The sequence below is a fragment of the Eulemur rufifrons genome, chromosome 7 (genome assembly GCF_041146395.1).
Source record: "Eulemur rufifrons isolate Redbay chromosome 7, OSU_ERuf_1, whole genome shotgun sequence".
Taxonomy (NCBI): Eukaryota; Metazoa; Chordata; class Mammalia; order Primates; family Lemuridae; genus Eulemur; species Eulemur rufifrons.
The window spans coordinates 273,622,073-273,648,421 of record NC_090989.1 but is presented as its reverse complement, the minus strand read 5'-3'; the positions used below and the strand labels follow the sequence as shown (position 1 = coordinate 273,648,421).

At 37.2% G+C, this 26,349-nt stretch overlaps 1 protein-coding gene and 1 non-coding gene across 3 annotated transcripts; one reads left to right on the top strand and one right to left on the bottom strand.

The window, feature by feature from the left end:
• On the top strand, window positions 1-26,349 carry RAB14 (RAB14, member RAS oncogene family). 2 transcript variants are annotated; one of them, XM_069476733.1, is made up of 8 exons: window positions 1-253; window positions 10,366-10,424; window positions 11,576-11,629; window positions 13,185-13,362; window positions 17,531-17,597; window positions 21,067-21,154; window positions 21,496-21,526; window positions 22,832-26,349. In XM_069476733.1, the coding sequence occupies exons 2-8, from the start codon at window positions 10,373-10,375 to the stop codon at window positions 23,007-23,009; spliced, it is 648 nt and encodes a 215-aa protein (XP_069332834.1). In that variant the 5' UTR covers window positions 1-253; window positions 10,366-10,372; the 3' UTR covers window positions 23,010-26,349. The 2 variants fall into 2 exon arrangements, with proteins under 2 accessions (XP_069332834.1, XP_069332835.1); XM_069476734.1 differs by lacking the exons at window positions 1-253; window positions 10,366-10,424; window positions 11,576-11,629 and adding an exon at window positions 12,980-13,058 and having other exon boundaries at window positions 22,832-23,823.
• On the bottom strand, window positions 6,045-6,150 carry LOC138388766 (U6 spliceosomal RNA). The gene has a single exon (XR_011234256.1). It is a non-coding gene; the product is annotated as a U6 spliceosomal RNA (small nuclear RNA).

Sequence of the window (26,349 nt, the reverse complement as noted above, 5' to 3'; positions counted from 1 at the left end):
GACAGGAAACCCTGTGCAGGGAGCGCCGCCATCTTGGACCAGCCCGAGGAAGGTCCTGAGGGAGCCGCAGGAGCAGTCGCCGCTGCCACCGCTACCGCCTCCGGCACGGGTGCACCTCTTGACCAGCCCGCCTGTCTGCCGGGGCCTCGGCCGACCGCCGCCGCCCCCTCTCCCGCTGCGTCCGCACTCCTTTTCCTCGTCTTGACGCCCCCCTCCCGCCCGGAAAGCTGCCCAGCCACCAGCAACCCCCCAGGTAACTCAGGCTTTCCGCAGTGTCCGTTCGGCCGCGTCGCCTCGCCCGGCTCCTCCTAGGGACGCGGGTGGGGACGGCAGAGAGCCGGGCCGCGCGGGCGGCGCCCAGGGGCCCGGGCCCGTCAGGCCGCGGCGAGCCCGGGGGTCGGCGGGGAGCGCCGCGGCGCCGGCCTGACAGGACGCCCGTGCGGGGGCGGAGGTGTCCCCTCGCTCTGCTCCAGCCCAGGCTGCCTCGTCCTCCCCACCCAGCGGAGAGCTCCGAGCCGTGCGGGGAAGGGTGTGTTCTGGCCTCGCCTCCTTGGCCCAGCTGGGCAGGACCGCATCTCCCGCAGGCCCTCCTTGCCGCCTTTCCCCGCGGCTGCAGACCACCCCCGCAGTGTTTACCCACGCGTGCCGCGCCGCCTGGCAGCCCACGAGCCCCGGACGTGGCGTTCCCATCCCGTAGGCCCCGAGTACAAAAGGCAGCACCTCGCAGCCTCGGCGGCATCTTGGACCAGCTCCGGTGTCCTTGAAGATGTGGGGAACCTGTCTCCGGACCCGGGCTGGGACGAGGTTTGTGGGCCTGTGCTTCGGAGGTTCTGGTTTCGGTGAGTCTGTACAAGGCCCGTGGACGTCTTAGAAGGCTCTGAACCTACATAGTATCTAAAAATAGTGAAGAAAAAGTTTTGGCGTTTGTAGAACTAGACGACAGAACAACAGTGTTTCGAGGGTATGTTCTCTACTGTGTGCCAGGCACGGATTTAGGTGTCTTCATACATATTTATCTTGCCTTGCGTAGCCCTTGGAAGTAAGTTGAGTTGTCGCTATTTTATAAATGAGGAGACTGAGCGGCCTGAAGTTGTGATGTGGATGGCTAATGATGGTGCATGGAAACTGGCTTCTCCCCCCACTGTGGCTGGTGTTTTCTGTGCTACACTCAGAGTTAGGCTGCGTTTACAGACATGACCATTTGAAATGTTAGCTACAACTTAATTCCTTTTTTCCTCTCTTTGCATTGGGTGACAGCTGATTACCCCTTCATAACCTAAAGTGCATCATGGCAGCCTCTAGGCTAGCAAATCCTCATGCTCACAACCCCAGAGGGGGGATGGCAGGATTTCCATTTTATATATGGAGAAACAGTCCCGAGAGGGCAGGTGCTTTCCTCGTGGTCCCATGGTAATTGTCAGAGCCCAGATGTGAACTCTTGCAAAGTTTACTGGTTATTTCATTACTATCTGAACTGCCTTTTATGTAAATGTGGTTAATAATTTGACTTTGCAATCAGCTCCCACCTCTGTTCCCCAAGCCTTTTCAGAATTTTTCTCCAGAGTTCTGCTTAGTCGGTTTTACTTCGTCATGCCTTGAGGCATGCAGTGGTTAAGAGTTTTGGAGTCACACTGCCAAGGGTTGCCACTCCAGTACTGCCACTTTCTAGTTAGTTAAGTGATCTTAAGCAAGTTACTTAACCTCTCAGACTCAGTGTCCTTGTGTGTAAAGGGGATAAATTGTACCTACTTTTTTTTTTTTTTTGAGACAGAGTGTCGCTTTGTTGCCCTGGCTAGAGTGAGTGCCGTGGCGTTAGCCTAGCTCACAGCAACCTCAAACTCCTGGGCTTAAGGATCCTACTGCCTCAAGCTCCCGAGTAGCTGGGACTACAGGCATGCACCACCATGCCTGGCTAATTTTTTCTATATATCTTTTGGTTGGCCAGATAATTTCTTTCTATTTTTAGTAGAGACAGGGTCTCGCTCTTGCTCAGGCTGGTCTCGAACTCCTGACCTCAAGCGATCCTCCTGCGTCGGCCTCCCAGAGTGCTAGGATTACAGGCGTGAGCCACCACGCCCGGCCTCTGTACCTACATCTTAACTCAGAGTTGTTGCTAGGATTAAATGGGGTTTAAAGAAAGCCCTTAGTATGTTGATTGGTGTATTGTAAGTGCTCCAATGCCTGTAATGATGCCAGGCACATAGTAGGTGTTTAATATCTGTTGAATGATAAGTTTGGAGAGCTGTAGAGTTAGACCTGGGCCTTAATACTAGCTCTCCATTTAGTAGTATATGACCAAAGGTATATCACTTCTTTGACTTGGTTTCCTTATTTGTAAAATGAGTTTTTAGGATGAGACATTGTTTATAAGGTAGCTGACATGTATTAGGCACTGAGTAAATGGCAATATTGTGAAGATGTATAACCTTATATACTAATAGCTGTTAAAAAATTGCTTGGTATTAAAGCTACATTTTTAAAAGTTTTTGCTTTTTATATTTCATGTTAAACTTTATAATTGTTGCATACTTCAACTTTGCAACAGAATTTGGAATGTTCACAACTGATTTTTATCAGTATCAAATATCTTTGTGTAATAATAGTAAGATGTACTGTTGGAGGAAACTTTTGGTTAAGGCTAGGGCAGTTGAGAGATTTTTTTTTTAAAGGTTGAAAATTTTTATGTGGTTAAAAATGCTAGGCATAGCTGAAGACAAGAAATTACAAATAGAGATACTGTACTTTTTAAAAACTTTTCATTCTAGACAATTTTAAATGTATACAAAATAAAGTACATATCGGACATTGATTTACCAATCAGCCAGTGTCCACAGTGATCAGTCTTGCTTCATCTATACACACTTGCCTCTTCCCTGCCAAATTATTTTGAAGCAATCTCAGATGTCATGTTATCAGTAAAATTTTCACTATTATTAATCCTTTTAACTCTAGTTGTAAGTGCAGTCAGTATAAGTGTAAGGTTTTTTTGGCTTTTGTTTTCTTTTTTTAAGTACTTCTGAGAACAGAGGTACAGTATTGGAGTACTTTATTTCCTGTATATAGCATGCCATCATAGTTAATTAGCTGGAAGATTTGCCTTTCTCTTGACATATTAAGCAATCCAGTTATTTTTTATCATTCACATCATATAAAAATATGTCATTAAATAACTTGTCAAAAGGGAAGTTTGTTTTTTTAAGTGGGCCTGAATAAGTGGGTGGGTTATTTTCAGAGGTTGTACTACTTTTGAGAAAAGGAAATTGACCACTCATTTTGTTTAGGTTATTAGATTAACTGCAGAAGTTTTGTGTTCACCTGACCGACAAATCAGGTAGGATTCCACTTTAGTGGCCCTCTAAGCAAATCAGAATGCTTCTATTCTTGAGTTCCATGAAGGCAGAGACAATGTTGTCTTTTTTGATCACTACTATATTGTCAAAGTCTAGCATAATGCTTTGAGCTTAGTAGATACTCAACAAATATTTTGTATTGGAATCATGAAAGCAGTCTATCTTGGTTATGGTGTTTTTAACAAAATGTCTTGCATGTAAAAAAAAAAAACTAATTGAAATAATGAGGATAAGAATTTAAATTACCTGGAATATTTAGTAGGTTGTTTTTTTTCCCCCATTGTTAGGTCTTGAATCAGCTATGTAAAAATTATGTAGTAATATCATAGGGTCTAAGGAGTAGAATAAAATAGCTGTATAACGGTTGTGAAAGTCAGTGCATAAGTGTTTACGGTAAGGAGTTAAGCAAAAAATAAATACCTTCTACTATTGGGTGTTAGTTTTTTATTTTGAGGTCAGACATATGACTGGCTTCATCTGATCTTCCCCTTATTATCAGTAAATGCAGAAATAATGCTGGAAATGTTATGAGTGGGAGGTTTTTTTGGTTTGGTTATTCTTTAACCTGTGTAAGAATTATATAGAAAAGTGCTTTGTAAATATTTATCAGTCCTTTATTTTGTCTACTTTGTATATTTTAGAACATATTACCAAATGAACATATTACATGCTCATTATAAGAAGTCAGTGCAGGGATGTATAAAGAAAGTTAATTTCCCTCTTCCCTTTTCTCCTCTCAGCCCATGTATTCATTTTTCACAATTTGGTGTGTATTCTTTCATATTATATGCATATGGGGTTGAGTGTGTATGTGTTTGAAAATGGGGTATGCTATTGCATAGAACTCTGCAACATGCTTTTTTTTCACTTAACAAAATCATGGACATATTTCCCAGTAAATGCATGTAAATATAATTTTTTTTTTTTTAATCTTAAGAGACCAGGGTCTGTCCTTGTTGTCCAAATTGTTGGAGTGAAGTGGTATGATCATAGCTCACTACAACATTGAACTCCTGGGCTCAAGTGATCCTCCTACCTCAGCCTCTATCTGGGACTACAGGCTCTCACCACTACTGCTGGCTAATTTTTAAATTTTTTGTAGCAACAGGGTCTCACTGTGTGGCTGGTTTGGAACTCCTGGTCTGACGTGATCCTCTCACCTCAGCCTCCAAGGTGCTGGGATTACAGGTGTGAGCCACTGTGCCCAGTCCCCAAGTGGTTTTTAAACTAGATGCATATTTCATAATACAGATATACTTCTGTCATTTCCTTGTTGACGGGATTGTACATTATTTCCAGTTTTTTTGCTATAAAAATGGTGCATTAAATGCACCTTTGGCCTTGTGGACAGAAGCTTTTGTTTCTGTAAGATATTTCCAAGTAGATTTCTGGGCCCAAAGGATGGTTTGAATTATTTTTAAGAATTTTAATAATACTGATTACTTTCCAAAAATGTTGCGGAATTTGTCTTCCACAGCAGAGTGTATGAAAGTGTTTACCTTCACATCTGTACCTACACATTTCAAAAGCATTCATTTATGTCTGTATAATCTTATTTGGGAAGGTGTCTGATTCAGTAAATAGAGACCATGCATTCTATTTTTGTCATAATAATGACTAATCTTTTTTTTTTTTTTTTTTTTTTGTTGAGACAGAGTCTCACTTTGTTGCCCAGGCTAGAGTGAGTGCCGTGGCGTCAGCTTAGCTCACAGCAACCTCAGACTCCTCGGCTTAAGCGATCCTACTGCCTCAGCCTCCCGAGTAGCTGGGACTACAGGCATGCGCCACTATGCCCGGCTAATTTTTTCTATATAGATTTTTAGTTGTCCATATAATGTCTTTCTATTTTTAGTAGAGACGGGGTCTCGCTCAGGCTGGTCTCGAACTCCTGACCTTGAGCAATCCACCCGCCTCGGCCTCCCAGAGTGCTAGGATTACAGGCGTGAGCCACCGCGCCCGGCCAATAATGACTAATCTTTAATACGTGTTTAGTAACAATTTAGGTTTAAGTATTGATGTGGAAATACAGCCATGGTTTTGTTGAGTGACAAAAAAAAAGTGAGGCTGAGTTTTATGTGATGGCATACCCCATTTTTCAATATATTTCTCAACAGTGGTATATTTCATGTTTAGGAGATGAGGTTGAGAAATTCTTTGTTAAAGCAATATTAAGCATAGTTAATATTTTAAAGGGGCGACTTGAATGCATGGTACAACAATTACTGGTGTTTACTATGCATTTAGTAAACATTTCTCTTGACAACCAGGAAGTTTTTTTTGAGACAGAGTCTCACTCTGTTCTCCGGGCTAGAGTGCCATGGCATCAGCCTAGCTCACAGCAACCTCAAACTCCTGGGCTCAAGCGATCCTCCTGCCTCAGCCTCCTAAGTAGCTGGAACTACAGGCATGTGCCACCACGCCTGGCTAATTTTTTCTATATATTTTTATTGTCCAGCTAATTTCTATTTTTCATAGAGACAGGGTCTCGCTCTTGCTCAGGCTGGTCTCGAACTCCTGAGCTCAAACAATCCGCCCGCCTCGGCCTCCCAGAGTGCTACGATTACAGGCGTGAACCACCCCAGCCGACCACCAGGAAGTTTAAAGCTAAATTTTACACGAACTGATAATAACACTGTTACTCTAAGTTTTTAGTATAATTATCCTCCCTCTTTTTCTTTTTCTTTCTTTTTTTTTTTAAATATGGAACGCTTCACGAATTTGCGTGTCATCCTTGCGCAGGCGCCATGCTAATCTTCTCTGTATCGTTCCAGTTTTAGTATATGTGCTACGAAGCCAGTACCTCCCTCTTTTTCTAATTTTGATTTTTTGCTTTTATTTTATCAGTCTATCTGAAAATGTCTGTAATGAACTACCTTAGGTAGCGTAAGTCATGGTCTTTGGAAGCAGGTTTGGATTCAAGTTCCCATTTATTAACTTTGTAACCCTGGCCAAATTAGTGAATTTCTCCAAATCTCAATTTCTTCAGTTTTTGCATGGACATGATGATAATGACTCTGCAAAGTCGTGAGAATTAAAGTAAGAATTATAAAAGACAGTGTAGGGAAAAGTAGTATAGATCATCATCATATGGTTTACTCTCAAATATTAGTTCCCGTAAGAAACTTTTTTGTAAGTAGATAAATTACAGTATTATAAATTATTATTACTAGTATTACCATTCATCTGTGTCCATAAGTTCTGATCACATTGCATCTTCTGAATGTAATTATTTGATATTTCTTATTCAGAATATTAGAACCAAGTGAGTGAATACTATAGAGCTTCATGGTACATCTGCTAAACATGTGGAGGAGGCAGGATGGTATAGTGGTTAAGGGGGGACTCTGCAGTGGAAACAGTCCTAGGCTTAGTACAGATTTGACTGTGTGACCTGGGCATGTTACCTGTTGAGTCTATTTCCTCATCTGTAAAATGAGGATAATAGTAACTATATTATGGATAATAGAAGGGATTAAATGAAATTGCATGTGAAGTATTTAGCACATTGCTTGGCATATGTTAAGTACGCAATAAATGGTAACGATAACAATTGTTTTTGTTATTAGTTTACAAGTTCATTATGTAGTTAATGATGCCTGTTGTGTGAAATGCAGTACTCTTTTTTTTCTTAAATAAATCTTAAGGCATTAAAGGAGGTCTCATTTACATATGAACTTTATTCAGATGCTTTTTGTAAAACGTAGAAGAAAGTGATTTTAATCGCCCCAGTGAGTTATATACAAGTTATAAAATATTATCAAGGTTTTTTTTTTTTTTATTAGTGGAGATTTAGTGTTGAGTGGACTCATGTTTTCAGAGTGTTTCAACTAGACTAACATTTCTTGTCCTTTTTTTTGGACTGTTGAGTTCTCTAAGTAAAACAAAAGCACTCTTAAATAACAGGGGAAATAATAGGGGAAAAACTTTTTTCCCTGTTCCAAAGCTAGGTAAAACTACATTCCTCACCTCAACTGTGGTATGTTTCATGTTGAAGAAATGAGGTTGAGAAATCCTTTGTTCAAGCAGTATTAAGCATAGTTAATGTTCAGAGGGGGTCACTGAGTATAGTTCTGCAAATACATAATTTTGACTGAATGTATTAATAAACTATGGGAATATATGTAAACCTAGCCAGTATCTTCTAAGAATAAGAAAGGGAGGAACTGTTTTAGTTGTGGGTGGCCACAGTGTTAGATGTTTTCTGCCTTCTTTGTCTACTGAAATTTGTAAGTTTGAATAGTTTTCCTTTAAGTCTGCTTTTGGGGTTTTTATGTGTGATTTTTTAAGAAACTTGAACCAGAAAATTGTGTGGTGAGGTGGAGACAAAGTGCTGGTATTCAATCTGAAATAGTGATCATTTCTTTTATTTAGAAATGGTTTCTACTATATTGGTTGTAATTAAAATTTTTTTTCAAAGTTAGTGTTCTCAGATATTTAATTTACTGAATGTTTTGTATGATAATTAGCTGATACACAAATGAGTACAACTAGAATTGGGTTATAATTTCATGATTAGTCTTCAGAGCAGTTGAAGAAGAAATTGGAATTGTTAGCAGACATAGTGGAAGGAAGCAAAGTATGTACAGCCACAACTTTTAGTTAGAAGAAGGAATGGAGATAGGAAAATCAAGGGAAGAGCACAAGAGAAACAGTAATTTGAAGGTGGCTAAGTGATTACTTTTACCTACGTTTGAATGGGGAAAGAAGAGTTTAGAAGAAGAGTTAAAAGATAATTAGAAGAAAAGAGTCTGGGAAGAATGCAGGTTATGAAGTTAATAACCTTTAAATATCATTTTTAATGTAAGAGATTATTTTTCTCTCTGTATTTGGCATCTGGGTTAGAGAAGTAGTGAATAATCCAGACCAGTTTTTAGCCTCAGGACCTAGTTCATTCTTTTTTTTTTTTTTTAGAGGCAGCATCTCACTGTCTCCCATGCTGGAGTGTAGTGGCCCCGATCATAGCTCACTGGAAACTCAAAACTCTTGAGCTCAAGCAGTCCTCCCACCTTAGCCTCCTGAGACACTGGGACTACAGGCATCTGCCAACACATCTGGCTAATTTTTAATTTTTTGTAGAAATGGGGTCTTACTGTGTTGCCCAGGCTGGTCTCAAACTCCTGGCCTCAAGCAATCCTCCTGCCTCAGCCTCCCAAGGTCCTGGGATTACAGGCATGAGCCACTGCACCTGGCCCAAGTTCAAATAAGTTTTGAGTTCTTATGTCTGGAAAAAGGAATAAAATTATTATAATGTTCAGAATCAGAGTAAATCTAACCAGAAAAACTCCTTTCCCTGAAAGAACTGGTTAAGGGAGTTTTCTGTGATGCAGAAGACTGATTATAAATGTGTTGGAACATGCCAAGCTGGAATGTATATAGCAAGGCATCTACTTTTGCTCAGTGTAATGCATGCAGCTAGATGAGAAGACTGTATTGTGTAAAGTGATTGTTTAATAATTTGTTATAATTAACAACTTTCTCTTCCCTGATAAAATAATTCACTTTTTAAAATATATGTTCTTTCTACAGATTAAATTTTATTAGTTATATAGAACTTTTACTGAAATATGGTATATGGTACATGATAATAAATTCAGTAAATAAATGTCACCAGTGGTATCAGATGTCAGCCTTGTGTAATGTGACATTGACAAACAGTAAAAACCAGATTAAAAAATACTACGAATCAAATTTTTTTAAATGGGGTTAAATCTTCATATATATAAAGAACTTTTGTCTTAAGCTGAATGCTAGTTTGAGAATAAACTTTATTAGAAATTACTACAAGTATAAGAATTCATCCCTTATTCAAGGCATTAATTTGAATAAATTGGAAAGTTTTTTTTTTAAGTAGGAGAGAAATTAGAATTTTTCAGGTTAAGTCTATGTGAGGGTAAGGAATGGGCTGTGATCTTTTGGAATATCTTCTAATATATAAACTTTCAAATTTTACAACTACAAATACAATTTTATGGCATTAGTTCTCTCAGCTCCTAGAATAGTATATAGCAAGCACCTAATATATTGTTAATCTGCAAGTCCTGTATTAGGTTGAGCCTATGAAATTGCCAATAATAACTGATTTAAATCTATAGGAATAACAGTTTCATGTGATTCAATTTAATTCTAACATTAATTTTGTTTGGAAATCATATGATTGCTTTCTTTGGATGCTTTGCTAACAATTGATTTAAAGTAGAGTAAAAAGTTACTTTGTTGATAAGTTAATAATTCCTTTTTATACCATTCTGTTTAAAATCAGGGTTCTGAACAAGTATACTATCAGTAACTCACTTGATCAGTTAACAGTGAAGGGAACTTTAGAGGGAGAGGGGACTATTCATAATGATGTTTAACTTAAATTTATGAAGACTTCTTTTGTTTCAAATTTTCCAGAGTAATATTTTTTATTGGATATTTCCTCACTTGAAATATTGGAATTATTTGGGTGTAAATGGTTTCTCTTTTTTTGGTGGTTTTTTGTTTTATTTTTGAGACAGGGTCTTTCTTAGTTGCCCAGATTGGAGCATAGTGGGTGGGATTCATAGCTCATTGCGGCCTCCAACTTCTGGGCTCAAATGATCTTCCTGCCTTAGCCTCCTAAGTAGCTGGGACGACAAGTGCAGGCCACCATGCCTGGCTAATTCTTACTATTTTTGTAGAGACAGGGTCTTGGTATGTTGCCCAGGCTGGTCTTGAACTCTGGCCCCAAGCAATCCAATCCTCCCTCCTCAGTCTCCCAAAGTGCAGAGATATATGAGCATGAGCCACTGTGCCTGAACAGTTTCTCATGTTTCTGTGGATAATGCATGAGAATGTTAAAACATAATTCATCTAAGAGGATTTGTGTATTTGATCAATTTGGGGAATACAATTTTATTATGACTTATTGTAACCAACATTTTGTTTGTATTCAGTGTGCTTTATTTTATATATCTTTAAAGGATAGCAGTGATCAGTTTGAATAACTTGTGTGTATACTTTTCTTCTGAAGTAACACAATTTTCTTTGTTTTTAGTGCCACCATGGCAACTGCACCATACAACTACTCTTACATCTTTAAATATATAATTATTGGTAAGTTTATTTAACTTACACTCTTGTTACACAAAGAAGGTTCACATACAAATATTTATGGACTAATACTTAAGCAATATCACTTCTGAAGGAGTGATTTTTCTCACTGTAAAACTAAAGGTCCTTTATTTAATAAGATTTATTTTTGCATTAACAATGTACCTTTTGCGTTGCATTGTGACCCTGGATACTTCTGTAGTACAGTGCTGGGTACCTTGTGATTTGATGTTGGTTGTTCTTGAGGGCTGCTTGAAAGCTTGTTGATATTGGGATAATGAGATAATGTCCTGGGAGTGCTGAAACATTCCAAAAATACCATGAAAGTCCTCGGATCCCCCAGGTTCCAAAAATTGGTAGAGAATATTGTTTGATTCAGAATAAGTTGTATAATATACATAAAATATAATATTTCCCTCAATTGGTGTTTTTCCCTTAAATTTTAAGATTTTTCTCAAATTAAAAGTCTTACTGCTGTTTATCCAAGCATAGTTGTAAGAGTACATTTTAAAATACAGATGGTTTTCAGTGAATTATTCACATTAGAACAGTTTACTTTAATGTTGAGCTTGCGTGACTTTATAACGTTTCCTTCACCAAGGGTTAAAATTGCTATAGTACAGTCAGAGATACCTGTTCTATTATTGGTTTTCATATGGTGCAAATTTTTTTCTTTTATGGAATTTTACGAGAAATATGAGATGAGACAGGGACCTAGTGAATCAAGCTTCCAGAACTCAGGTTATTTATGCTTGTTATATGCTACCCTATTTGTCATTCTTAGGAATCGTTTACTTCTATGCATGGGTTAAGGGGGAAAAAAACGAAACAAAACTTTGAAATAGCCCAAAGTAAAAAATAGCATTATAATAATTTCTCTCTTAAAAAGCACTTCCCAGCTGGTGATTATTTATTAACATAGTAATTTATAACCAAATTCTGTCACTGCTGAAGGTTGGGAAGAGTCAGTTTGTATATTACAGTGAAAACTGACCTAAGATCTTTTGAATCCGTTATAAAGTAGGGAAGTACAGGTTTTCTGTGTTCCAGAAACTTGGGATGTGATACAGTATGAAGTATAGGAATCATTGCCTATAATTATAAGAACATAAAATTAAGAAATATAACTGTCACTTGAAACTTTTTTTTAACAGGGGACATGGGAGTAGGAAAATCTTGCTTGCTTCATCAATTTACAGAAAAAAAATGTAAGTTCAATATGTGAGGTAAAACATTAATAGTTTTCTTTATTATCATGTTTTTGCTTTTTAAAAAGTGTCATTTTCAGCATTCTTTATGCATTTAAATACCACCTTTCCCTATATTGGCACTTTAGTCTTAAGGTACAGTGAGTTTTTAATAGGTACAGATGAAATGACATATACCAATATATTTTGGAGTGTTGATTTTTGTACACATTATATAATTGGATTCACTTGTGTAGATTTCTTGGTGGTAAAAATGTAAAGTTAACTTTTTTAAAATGCATAGAATAATGTCAAGTTCAAGTCATCTTTTTCTTTCTGTTACAGAAATTGATTTATTAGGGGAGATTTGCTGGATATATCATTTGTTAAATAACTAATAGATATGAAATACTTAAAATGGAATTCTTTCTACTGTCATGGGTGATAGGGGAAGGGGCCAATTTGTTGTAACTGATATGCTAAATACAATTGAAAGCGTTCCTATATAGTTGAAATTATTTCTTCAGCATTTTTGTGCTGCTTACCACAGAGGTTTGATGTAATGTTTTATGAAGTGTCCAGTGTGATCTGTGTATCTGTACTGGAGAATAGTTGGTTTAGATTTTAAGTGGCCTAATTGTAAGGAAAGGGCTAATAAATTTGTCCTATTGGCTTAGACATATATAACTTGTCATTGTGTAATAAGCATATATTAAGCATGATGATTTTCTTTGAGACCTGTTAATATTTTCTAGGATAAAAATTTGTTTGACTACTCCCAGAGTCCCAAGACCATTGATTGATTTATTTATAGGTAATGATTGTCAGAAAGCTAAATAGGATAATACTGATATTGTGACGTGTTTATTTATTTATTTTATTTTTGGAGACAGAGTCTCGCTCTGTTGCCTGGGCTAGAGTGCCGTGGCGGCAGCCCAGCTCATAGCAACCTCAAACTCCTGGGCTAAAGCAATCCTTCTGCCTCAGCCTCCCGAGGAGCTGGGACTACAGGCATGCGCCACCATGCCCGGCTAATTTTTTCTATATATATTTAGTTGTCCAGATAATTTCTTTTTATTTTTTAGTAGAAACGGGGTCTCACTCTTGCTCAGGCTGGTCTTGAACTCCTGGCCTCGAGCGATCCTCCTGCCTCGGCCTCCCAGAGTGCTAGGATTACAGGCGTGAGCCACCACACCTGGCCTGACGTGTTTATTAAAATCCTTATTTTTACTTAGAAGATTCTTTCCGTTGAGGGATCAGCAAACTGTGGCCAGTAAGCCAAATCCAGTCACTGCCTGTTTCAGTTGAATGGTTGCGACAGAGACCTTTTGGCCTGAAAACTTTAAAATATTTACTGTTTGATGCTTTCCAGAGGTTTGCTGACACTCATTTTAGTCCAGTCACATTTCTCTCCTTCCATCTGGGTCTTCGCTAATTTTTGTTTCCAGTGGTAGGTTTAGTCTGTTTCTAGCCCATTAGTATCAGTAAATCATTTAATCCTGTGGATTTTTCCTCACTAGTTCTTTAATTTGAAGTTTTCTGAAAGTTGGGATATATTTTTTTTCCTCTCTAACAGTTATGGCTGATTGTCCTCATACAATTGGTGTTGAATTTGGTACAAGAATAATCGAAGTTAGTGGCCAAAAAATCAAACTGCAGATCTGGGATACAGCAGGACAGGAACGGTTTAGGGCTGTTACACGAAGCTACTACAGAGGAGCTGCAGGAGCCCTTATGGTGTATGATATCACTAGGTAAGAGATTAATCATTTTTCAACCTTCATACTTGGGGGAAAAAATCTACTTTGGGTAATTTTTTTAAAAACTGATTTAGGTATTCTTTCGTTTATAATTGTATGACTGTAAATGAACTTATTTGGGTTTCTTCTCTATAAGTTGCTATGTAAAACTTGATTATAACATGTTTGTTTTCTTTTCTGAAAGTCAGTATGACTGAAGAAAAACTTTAGGGAGATGATGGGTAGAGCTAGTAGAAGAGTATAGTTTGAAAAGCAGCATCAGTTGAATTATTTGAGGAGAAATAATATTTTACATGAAACTGTTCATTTCAGTAAAAACCAAACAAGTCTTGGGGAGTGAGTTACTCTATTCAGTTTCTAGTGTTAAAGTTTACACCTTCTCAAAATAAGGCCAAGCAAAGAATTAAATAGTTCTGCTAATCCAGCATGGGAAATTATAAAAAGTTCTATGCTTGTACCTGAAGGTTTTGAGTATTTAATTGTTCATTTACTCAATTTTTTTTGTCCTAAAATGGATTAAAGTGACTTCAAATACTGCATGTGGCAGGATTAAATTTACTTCAACATAGCTGTTTCTGGAAACTCAAAGCACTTGATAAAAAGAAACAAAACTACTGTATGTAAAGGTTTGGCTTTGGAGAACATGGAAAACTGTGCTATTTCATTCAAACTGTGCTGTTTGTTTACTGTAAGGTAGAAAATGAACTGGATCACCTTTCATGTTGATGCAAAGCACCAGTAAAAAGCAGAGGTAGAGATGGGTGAGTGGGACCAAGTGATAATTAGACTTTCAAGCATATTTCCTTTGGGAAATGCTTTATACTGCTGCCTCTTCAAGCGTCACAGTGCAAGTTAGCATATTAGGACCCTGAGAAGTTCTGCAGTAAAGAAATTCTTTACTGTTTAACTTTGTTAAATTTGGTGTTTCCTAAGCTTATTTTATTGAGGAACATATTTGGGGATGCCTTAGAATAAAGATAGTGGCTGATTATAATTATAGTGCTTAAAATTTCAGTAAATTCTAGAATTGGGTGATCTCAGAGCAAAACAAAGTGAAACAAGCCTTAATGCTCTTCACTGTGGCTAGGCAATTAGTAACATGATCAGTAAACAGTAGGAAATATAGAAATAGTGGAAAGACTGTTAAGGAACTTGGCCATCTATATGGAATTGTCTCATTTTAAAAATGTGGAATGCATTTCTGAAGATTTCACATAATTAAAAGCTCCATGCATTTTTAATAAAATTTAAATGTAGTGATGTGTCCTTAAAATGTTTTTTCTTTTAAATGTACCTTTTAAGCACAGTAAATACTTTGGTAAGATTTGTATCTCTTCAAGTCATCAAAAGTATTTCATTTGGAAACAACTGAAATGTCCTTCAACTAAATGGATAAACATGACATGATATATCCATATAATGGAATGTTATTCAGCTATAAAAAGGAAAAAGTACTAATACATGCTACAATGTGGATAATACTTGAAAACATGCTAAGTGAAAGAAGCCAGACACAAAAAGGACACATATTGTATGATTTCATGTATGAAATATCCAGAATAGGTAAATTTGTAGAGACAGAAAGTGGATTGCTAGGGTTTGGGAAGTGAATTCTATTGAGTATAGATAGGGGTTTGTTTCTCTTTGGGGTGATGAAAATGTTCTAGAATTAGAGAGGGGTGATCAGTGTACAACTTTGTGAATGTACTAAAAATAACTAAGTTACATACTTTAAAATGGCAAGCTTTATGATATGTTCATTGTATCTTAATAAAACTTACTGGAAAAAAGTACTTCAGACTTTAGACAGGTGCTTTTTTGCATTTTTTTTTTTTTTTTGTTTTGCTCTGTCACCTAGGCCAGAGTGCAGTAGTGTCATCATAGCTCACTGCAACCTCAAACTCCTAGGCTCAAGTGATCCTCCTGCCTGAGCCTTCCCATTAGCTGGGACTACAGGCATGCACCATGATGTCTGGCTAATTTTTCTATTTTTAGTAGAGACAGAATCTCCCTCTTGCTCAGGCTGGTCTTGAACTACTGACCTAAAGCAGTCCTCCCGCCTCGGCCTCCCAGAGTGCTAGGATTACAGGCCTGAGCCACCTTGCCTGGCCTAGACAGGTGCTTTCTTGACTCAGTGATACTTTGATGTTGGAGTCATGATACCAGTTTTTTTTTTGTGTTTTGATCCTTGACATTTTGCAAACTTAAAATAATAATACTTTTCTTTTCTTTCTTTCTTTCTTTTTTTTTTTTTTGCCCCTCCCCCCTAGAATAATACCTTTCATTCTTGGCATTAACTCTAATTGTTACAGGGTGCTTTTCTAGATTGACAGCATAGCCCTCACAGTTTTTTGCCATATCAATTTGATATATCTAACATCCACACCAACGTTAGGAAAATTTTAGCATTTTTTAAGCACTAGTACCATCAGTTAATGAGTATTTATTTATAGATTTAAAATTATCATTATACTATTTTAAATTGAATTTTAAGTTACTAGCGTAACTACCAGGATCATTGGCAGAAGTTATGGTACCTGAAATAATGTGGTTTACAAGATCTTGATACGACAGTACTTACAAAGGCTTTTTTGTTTATCTCACTTTCCTTGCCAGCTTTGAAATTTTAAATTCATTAAAATCAGCATAAATGTTTAGGCTTATTTAAGGTTTGTTCATGAAGTAAAACATACTTTTGTAAAATCAAGGTATGCCAGTTACTACAAATATTGTACAGTGATAAGGCTTGTGCTTTTTAAAAATGATACTTGCTATGGGCATAGCGGCTTATGCCTGTAAGCCCAGCACTTTGGAAGGCTGAGGCAGGAGGATTGCTTGTCAAGACCAGTCTGGGCAACATAGCGGCGAGACCCTATCTCTACAAAAACTAAAAAATAAATAAGTAAAAATGATATTTGAACATTGTTTACTTAGAAAATTCTGAAACATTGGGGGGGAAAGGTGCTATTTTGATATATGGCATCTTTGTTTTGACATTTAAGTGGAGATTTATGTGTAATATGATAAAGTACCAAAAAAAGAACCTGAGAAACGAGCTCTTATCAGTTGTCATTGGGAAAGGATTAAATATTTTGAATATTGAAATTTATGTGAGTGCTGGCAGCTGGAGAGCATGGACTATATTCATAAGGCTAAACTAGAAACACTTGGAGGACAGATGCTATGTGTAAAAGGGCTCAAGGCCTGGCTTTGACATCTTTTAAATCTTTATGGGCTTCTGTTTCCTCACATGGTAAATAAGTAAGATGGATTAATGTTCTGTGAGTCTGTAAATCAGAAACATTTTTAACCTTTTTTTGTTGTCTTGACCCCTTTGGTAGATTCTGTTCTGTATAATGTTGTAAATTATTTGGGTTTGTTTGCCATCTGAGGGCCTATTTGGCTAGTGCAGATGAACCCATGAGTTTTTAAACTCTTGCTTAGAGAAAGTGGAGAAATAGGACAGTCTGAATCCCAAATGATTTAGCTGCCTGGTAAATAAAAGTATAAAGTTAGGATAAACATTTTCTCTGATGTCTGGGTACTTGAATTTCCAGTCAGATGTATTAAATGCCTTTTTAAAGCCAGTTTTTATGCGGTTATCGTTTAGTTTACTCTATAATTATTAAGGGAAGGTGAATTATGTGCCAGCTTATAATAGTGTTGACTGTCTTGGTTTCTAATTGAAAATTAAAATTTAAAGACATACAAAAATATTTTCATTGAATGTGTTATTGGTTAGGTGTTTTGATTCTAGTTTGTCTCTGTTTTGTGATTGAAAATCTGGATGATATAAAAATTTTAGTTTTGACTTCAGATTGGAAATTCTGAGTGCAGAATTTTCTAAGTTTTCTGTGTTGTTCATTGCTTGCGTATTGACCTGTTCACAATGTGCTTTTAAATGTGAACAATTTACTTCTGACATGTAACTAGCAAAGCTGTTGGATATTGAGTTATTTATTTAAAAATAATGGGGTTGGCTAGATTTTTGAAAAGTATATGATTGTATTTCACAACTGTTCTTCAAATTAACTAGTCAAAGCAAGAATACTCCTTTAGGATCTATTGATTAAAGTATATATTTTAAATATTTGTTGAAGTTTCTTTTCTCTTTAAATGGCAATTATGTGGTAGTCACAAATTTAAACTTTAATTTTTGCAGAAGAAGTACATATAACCACTTAAGCAGCTGGTTGACAGATGCAAGGAATCTCACCAATCCAAATACTGTAAGTTAAATGACATTTTATTATACAGAAAATTAAGATCTAAGTTAACCCAAAAGGACAGCCATTTACTGGTGAGATTTTTGTATTTAAATACTAAGAATGAGAAAATCTTTATTTTATTCTTCAATTAATTGAAAAAAGTTTAACCTTTTTTTTCAGTTCTCATTGTCTCAGAATTTGTCTTTTATTATATTTAGTTTTTTTGTTCATATTTGTGGTTTAAAAAATGTTGTGAATGTGGTGGTGATCTTGTGTCAAGTGGATACTATGAAATCTAAATTATAATTTTAAAAGGGCTCTGTGTTAGTTTCATAGAATGTTACCATTGAAGGAAACTGGGTAAAGTGTACACAAGATCTCCCTGCTATTTCTTATAATTGCATGTGAATCTGCAGTTATCTCAATAAAAATGTCAATTAAAAATCAAAAGGGTTCTCCATGCTTAAAAAACTAGCTTCTTAACCAGACTGGAAGTTATTTATTGAGATTTTAAAGGCCAGCCTCTGTGCCAGGCTCTGCAGTGTACAAAGATAAATGTTGGTCCTTGGTCCCCAAGAATTCAGTAGACTAGCAGGGAGAGAACCAGCAAGTATCTAGATAACCATGCTACAGAGTAGACTGAAATTCGAATTCCCCGGCACAGTGCTGGGGGAGCCCAGGATGGTCAGTGCCATCTGGAGAAACCAGCTGTACAGAGGAGTGGTGTTCAAGCTGGTCCTTGGGGACGGGTGGGTTAGGTTTCAGTAGATGTTTTTGAGAGGAACAATGTGAGGAAGGGCACTGTGCTGTGACTGACTGAGCTTCACAAGAACAAGGCCTGTGCCTCCCTTTGCATTACGTCCCCAGCACCTACCAGAGGCCTGGTTAAGTAAGTAATGTAATCAGTGGTAGGATTAGCTTTTATCAGGGAACAGCAATTTAATCATATTGAGAGTCAGTTATATTGTTTGCCTATCATGTTAGGGGACTGTGCCTGAAACTTTCCATTATCACATTAAACCCATTGTAGGTGTACATACAAACCTGTAGATGAATGTTTCTAGCAGTTTTACTCAATAGCCAAAAATTGGATACAGCCCAGCTGGCTATTGTTCGGTGAGTGGCTAAATGATCTGGTACATCCATACAGTGGAATACTACTCAGCCATACATAGGAAGGAATTATTGATGCATGCAACAATTTGAGATGGATCTCAAGGCATTATACTGAGTAAAAAAAGCCAGTCTCAAAAGGTTATATATATACTATGTGATTCCATTTATAAAACATTTTCAAAATGACAAAATTATCGAAATGGAGAATAATTAGTTTCCAGGGGTTAGCGATGGGGGTGGAGGGTGGGAGTGGGGTGACTATAAAGAGGGCAGCACAAAGCAGTTTGTTTGTAGTGAGGCAACAGTTCTGTATCCTGTTATAGACGCAAATCTACATCTGTGATAAAATTACATATACTAACCACACACACACTTTCTCTCGCTCGCTCTCTCTCAGGAGAGCATGTAAAAACTGAAATATGAATAAGGTCTGTAGATTGTACCAATGTCTTTTCTAGTTTTGAGAGTATACTGTATAGTTACGTCAGTTGCTGCCATTGGGGAAGCTTGGTGAAGGTTCACGGGACCTTATTTTTTTAAGCTTCTGTGAGTCTATAGTTATTTCAAATAAAATGTTAAAACTCATTGTAGAGGGTCCATGGAAGAATATATATATATAAAAAATTAACTGTGTCCTTCCTGTCTCATTTGTGCCCTTTGAAATCTAACCAGATCTTCAGAAGAAAAAAAAAATCTTTTAAGGTCCAGTTGAAATGTTACATTTTCTATAAGGTTGCTTTTGATTTCCATGTAGAAGTTACGTACTCATTTTGTTGCTGGCATGTATCGTACCTCTCTCTGTGTAATTAGCTTGCCACTTTATATCTCCCCCTTTAGGGGAGTTAGAAAGCCCAGTTTGGAAATTCATAGTGAATTGGGAGGGGAAGCAATAGTCCTTGTTTTGAGTACTTGTCTTATACTGGCCCTGCACTAGGCCACTCTGATTTTACCAGACTTGATTTTCTATAAATTGACTTCCTTTTTAAGTGTCATTACTTTATTCTTTAAAAGACTAGTGGACTATATGTGAAAATTTCTTTCCCTTTACAGTGGGTCCTTGTTCACAGTGATTTAAGATTGCTCACTTTTGTTGTACTATTTAACTGTCCTTGCACAAGGTTTACATTCAGATCAAAGTGGTTATTTAGTTTATTGGACACAAATCTTTGTAAGTGAAAGAGCCAAGAGCTGTAATTTCACATGGAAAAAGAAGTTAATGGTGGAAGTGCCTTTTTAGTGAAAACCATCCATTCCTAAAGTAGCCATGTCTAGAGTACCACGTCTGTTTGGAAGGGGAAGGGGGGGTGGAATTTTACCAATTGGTGTCGGACAAGCTTACATATACACGTATGCAGTTTATCCATAATGCTCCCACCCCCAAAATAAAGGCCAAAGGCCTTTGCTTTTTCTCAAAGCAATGTACTTTTTTCTTATACCTTTGTAGAGCTGACTTTAACTTTGGCCTAACTTCAGTTGTATCTTTAAGTGACTCCAGTGTGGGCCATAGGTGTGCTATGTTGCCTTAGATTTGAACTTACTGCATACATGCTCCCCCTGCTCCCACCCCTACCCCCATCTGCCCCCTCTGGATACACACATAGATATTTGTTACCAGTACTATAAATTTAGTACTGCCTAGGGGTAGTTACCTAGGGGTAGGACAGTATTTGTCTGAAAGTCACAGTTTGAGCTTTCTGCCTGGGTTCTAATGTCCTCCTACCACTGACCCACTGAGTGACCTTTGGCAAATCCCTTGCTTTATTTGAGCCTTATTTCTTCACCTGTAGCCTGAAGGAGTTGAACCTAGTGGTTTTTAAACTTTTTGAGAGTCCCAGAACCTTTGGAAGATTCTGATGAAAGCCACGGAATGTCCATGTTTACGATATTTTATGCTTAAGTTGAGGGCATTCACAGATTCCCTGGAGCTTTTCCAAGGATCCTTGGTAATCTTAGTCAGATAAATCATCTTTGGACTAGACTAGACCAGATGTAACCAAAGTATGGCCTGTGGGCCACATCTGGCTCATGGCCTATTTTTAAATGGCTTGCAAACTAGAATGATTTTTATAACTTTAAGGGGTTGTAAAAAGATAAAAACAAACAAACAGCAAAGAATAATGCAACAGAGACCATATGGGGCCCACAAACCTGAAAAATATACTATCTGCTCTTTACAGAAATGATTACCAAGATCCTTGTTAGTATTAATGACTTTATGATTCTGTAGTTCTGCAAAGTGGGTAATTGCTAGTGCTTGGTTTCCTTTTTAGGCCCATATGTTTTTTCTTTCAAGGTTTTTGGGTTTCAGAATTTACATGGTTGGTTTAAAGGATTGCTTTTGTTTTAAGATGTCTTTCTTTTGATCACAAATTAGGTAATAATTCTCATAGGAAATAAAGCAGATTTGGAGGCACAGAGAGATGTTACCTATGAAGAAGCCAAACAGTTTGCTGAAGAAAATGGTGAGTTTCTTTTAAGAATTAATGGTCACATTTGTTAGAAAGAATTTCTAAGGAAAGGTGGGATTTTGATACTGTAGAATATTTGACAATTTTTAAAAAAATGCAAACTGTTCAAAAATCTCAAGAATGAGGAAAAAAATGTTTTTATTTTTATGAGATTTATGTTGGAAGTAGTACAATTATTTAATGACAAATATAAAGATGTTCTTCATCTCAAACTCTTTCATAAAATGCTATGGTAGGAGGACTGAAATCTGATGGGAAACTTATTCAGATGTTACTGAAGAAATGCCCTTGTTTAGTTTGAAATGTCCTAATTATAGTCCACATTTTATTTTTAGGCTTATTGTTCCTTGAAGCAAGTGCAAAAACGTAAGTATGGCTAAAAGATAATATTTTTATTATATTCAGGTTTCTCAAAGTAGAACCATATATATGAAAAGTGTAATGTATATGTAATATAATGTATAATGCATATGGCAGGAAGAACAATGAGCAAACATCCTTTTCTGTTTTCACATTTTAAAATAATATGAATTTTTGTTAACTTAAAAGACTTGTAGGCCGGGCAGGGTGGCTCACGCCTGTAATCCTAGCACTTTGGGAGGCCGAGGTGGGTGGATTGTTTGAGCTTGGGAGTTCGAGACCAGCCTGAGCAAGAGCGAGACCTCATCTCTACTAAAAATAGAAAGAAACTAGCTGGACAACTAAAAATATATAGAAAAAATTAGCCGGGCATGGTGGCACATGCCTGTAGTTAGTCCCAGCTACTTGGGAGGCTGAGGCAGAAGGATGGCTTGAGCCCAGGGGTTTGAGGTTGCTGTGAGCTAGGTTGACGCCACGGCACTCTAGCCCAGGCAGCACAATAAGACTCTATCTCAAAAAAAAAAAAAAAAAGAGATTTGTACCTTGATTATGCCCATTGGTAACCTAGGTTAATAAATGAAATTGTGTTTACATTTCAAAAGTGTTTGACTTTCACAACTGAGGTTGAGTTTGCCATCCCAGACCCAAGCTTGGTCAGCGTTGGTTAACTTCTGATCACGTTAAAAAGCATGGCTTAAGGAAATAATTCAGTGTCTACTCAGAAGCATAATGAACATTTCCTAATTGTTCTTCCATGTCTATTATTGAACCAGAGCACTCTCATCATCATTCTTCATTTATTAGGCCAAAAAATGCCTTGCAGTGGTGAGAGCTTAACTCAGTTTTTGTTTAGCCTTGGCTGTGCTGTTAGTCCCAAGAGAATGGAAGTGTGACCATGGCTAAGCATGACTATGTCGTTATCACATGATAAAAACAGCACAGTTCATGCTTGGCTGAACAGACCATACAAATCCTGGAATCCTGTTCAGCATATTTGGAGAGATTTCATTTCTGTTTGGAGTACCGTCTCTGTTATCACAGAAATGAGGCATCTTAATGATTAGAACACATAATTACCCAAATAGGGTTTGTAGAAAGAGCTCTTAGTACCATGTTTATATGCTTTCCATAGAAAATATTTTCCCATGTTGTTCACTTAGCTCAGTCTTCTGGTAATCTCTTATTAGATGACAGTGGCTAAGTTGAAGACATCATGGCAGTTGACTAAAGGTTAGCAAAAGGTCAGTGTATAATGTCCTGTCTTTTGTAGAAAGCTGTGGTTCTTGAATAACATTGTCAATTGCCTCTTAGGGGAGAGAACGTAGAAGATGCCTTCCTTGAGGCTGCCAAGAAAATCTATCAGAACATTCAGGATGGAAGCCTGGATCTGAATGCTGCCGAGTCTGGTGTACAACACAAACCCTCAGCCCCACAAGGAGGCCGGCTAACCAGTGAACCCCAACCCCAGAGAGAAGGCTGTGGCTGCTAGTGACCTCTTTGCCGTGGCCCCTCATTTGACCTTTCACCTCTGTCTGTTGGAAGCAGTACTTTTTACTGCCTCATTGTCTTCTGTACATCTTACTGGGTTTAATTAAAAAAAAAAAAAGAAAAAACAAAACTCTGTTGTAAAAACAGTTTAACACAATACTAAACTGCTAAACAACTAGATGTAATCAGGTTATCAAAGGCAAGTAGAGTAATCTCTCCTGCATGGTAAATCTAGACTTTTTTTTCTCCCCTTGTCCTCGTGATAGGTATGTCACCAATATATGATTTAAACTGAGCACTGATGCTGGACTTCATGATTTTTACCTTCCCTCTTTGGCAAGGCTTTGTCTCATTGTATGGTTTAATTTGATGGTATCTTAAGCTTTTCTCCCCATCTTTAACTGTTCAAGTATGTCTGTTGTAACCAACATGTTCATTGCTGTGAAATGACTTCTGATGGTAGAGAAGGGGTCCTATAATTGCTTTTTGTGTGTGTGTGTGTGCGTGTGTCTGTTGTTGGGTAAATTCCCTGTTGTGTGGGTGGCATTTTTCTTGACGAGGTTAGCTTCTGTCTTAGCCTTGCACAGGGAAAATATCCATTTATCTTCTCTTTTGTGCTTAATAGCTTTATCTTTTTTTTTACACCATTTTATCCTTTTCTCTTTAACAGAAAGTAAATATGTATAAAATTTGAAGGAACCGAACTAACAATACATTCTGTGTATATTATTTTAATGAAGAAAATAAATTGATTACTGGCATTGGAACAGTATAAAATACCAGTTTGTACAGTATGACCTATATGTGACCATGTTACTCCCTTCCATTTCACACAAGGAAATAGACACAACTGCAGTTCACAAGTGGTACTGGCTCCACCCCTTGGTGCTGGCAGTGATTGGGGACATTATGCTGGAAAGAGCTCCTAGCATCAGAGGATTAACACTAGCAGATTCTGTTCCATCTTACACTGTTGCTTACCTGCTGATTTTCTTAACTGTTCTTGTGCAATCGACAATGTGCTAACCTGCTTTTCTCTTTTTGTAAACGTTTTGCATTACAGGCTGCATTCTTGCCTTACTGTATAGAAAAAGAAAAAAGGCTGGGTTTATTATTGCACATTTTAAGCTTTTATACCTTTATCTTCTTGGAATGGTTAGATTCTGAACCAAACAGCCAGAACCACAGGTCTGCTGTTAAGGGATTTTAAATTGTGCATTTTTAACACTACAGTGAAATAATTTAAGATATCCCTTGTGTTCATAGTATGAGGGGCTATTTTATGTCATGTTGGCATAAATTATTTTGTAAAAGGGAAAATGTTTCTAATGGTGTTTCAGTGCTTATGCGGATACAAAGTAAGTTATTACTTTGCACTAGGTGGTTTGGCCACTGAAAGAATACTGTATTACAGGAGAAACAATCTTATTTATTAGACAACAAACTTAAGTTTTACTAAGTCCTTCACTTCTGTTGATTGATTTCTAATTGAGTTTATGGTTCAGTGGCTGGGAATTGAGAAGTTATTTGAAGTAGGATAGGTAAACCTCAGTATATTATATGAAATGAATTCAGTCCAACTGCTGTGTTTAAAATACACATTTTAAATCCCTCTTTACAGACACTAACGTAAAAGTACATCTTTCTGGGTTGGAAACACGTGGTGGTACCAGAGTATTGTATAGTCAATGTTAAATAAAAGCCAAAACTGGAATATGCAGAAAATAGGATTTGGTTAATTTGTGGACTCATTTTTATTTTTGTCTTTGTTTAACTTTTTAAGAAATAAGATTCCTGGAGTAGATTGGTATGTTCTGTTAAAGAATCCATTCTGTTAAAGTGATCCATTTTGCTTACACTGTTGCATCATAAGGGATTCACCCAGGGACCATGACCTGCTGGTGTGTGTGTATATTTACAAAAACAAAACAAACCACTCATTGGGATATAAGGTAACAATCACAAACTAAAGACTGCGGCTTGTTTAGGTGCAATACCCTGATTCCCAAAGTTAGCTACAGTGGGTCTTACTGTTTTTGTGACAGAAAGATTTATTCAGACTGCTGTACTCATTTGATGTAACAAAATGCTATTAATCTAAATATTTGTAAATAAAGTACCTGTATCTAGATTAAATTAAAATTGGTTGCATTATTTTCTGAACTATATAATAGGGTTTATTTTCTTCAGGTGAGCAATTACGTGGCATGTCAGTTTTTATTCCAGAATTGTCCTTACTTGTTGTATAAAGAGAGGTCTATATATGTAGCATATAAAACCACAGCACTAAGTAATTGAGCTACAGTTTTATCCTTGTGTTTGCATCACCCTGGCAGTATTTCAGTCAACCTTTTTCAGTGTAAGATCAGCACATTTGGGTGGCTGATAGTGTTCTCCTTTGACTGTACTTGGGGCCAAACTCTTATTTGCATGTATAATCCCCTATAGTAAACTTGGGTGCTCAAAAATAGAGGAGCAAATTGTTATATTGTAACATCTGTGTGCCAGACACTGGGCAGTACATTTTGAAGAGAAATGTGAAATTCTTTTAATTTTTATTCCATAAGCGCTTACTGCTTGTGCAGGTCACCTGCTTCTCTGGGTTACTCGTTGCCCTCACACCTGAGGCCCTCTGATTAGTAATTGGTGCTTGGTACTATTTATGCGTTAGACATTCCAGTACAATGTTCAAGTCTTTTTTCATGGATAATAAAGTGTTTGATGCAGTAACCTTGTTTTTTTTTTTTGGTTGGCGGTGTACACATAATACTAGGTAGAGGTAGTAAAATTTCTTTCGAAAGATGTCTTTTGAAACCAGGTGTTTGGCTTCATACATCATATCCTTTCTCTAATTCCATGAGACCATAATTTTTGAGAACTTTTTTGCCCATATGTCCACGATTTTAAGTGTGATCTTTTTTTCTGTAGACAAATAGTTTCAGTTCATTTCCTTCAACAGAAGAAAAGACCAAATAATTACCTTCCGTTCCTGTTCATGTGGGAGCACAGGGAGGGTTCATGAGGCAGTTCTGGAGAGAAGATATTTTACCCTCGCTCAACAGGGGCCGGCCCAGAAAATTGTGTCCTTGAAGGATTTCAATAATTGTGAATGGGCTAGGCCTTTAAAAAGCATTTTGCTAAGACTTGAGAAAGTAAAACAAAAAAGAGAATAAATATAAAAGACAAGTCAAGTTTTGTTTTGGAAGTAGATGGCTTCTAGCACTTACTACGTTAATAAATTGTATGTCATTTTCATTGTCTTTATTGTAATTATATTTATGCCATAATGGCCCAGTTGTACCCAAATAGCTTTTCAGGAATACAAACCTCGGTGGTGAGGG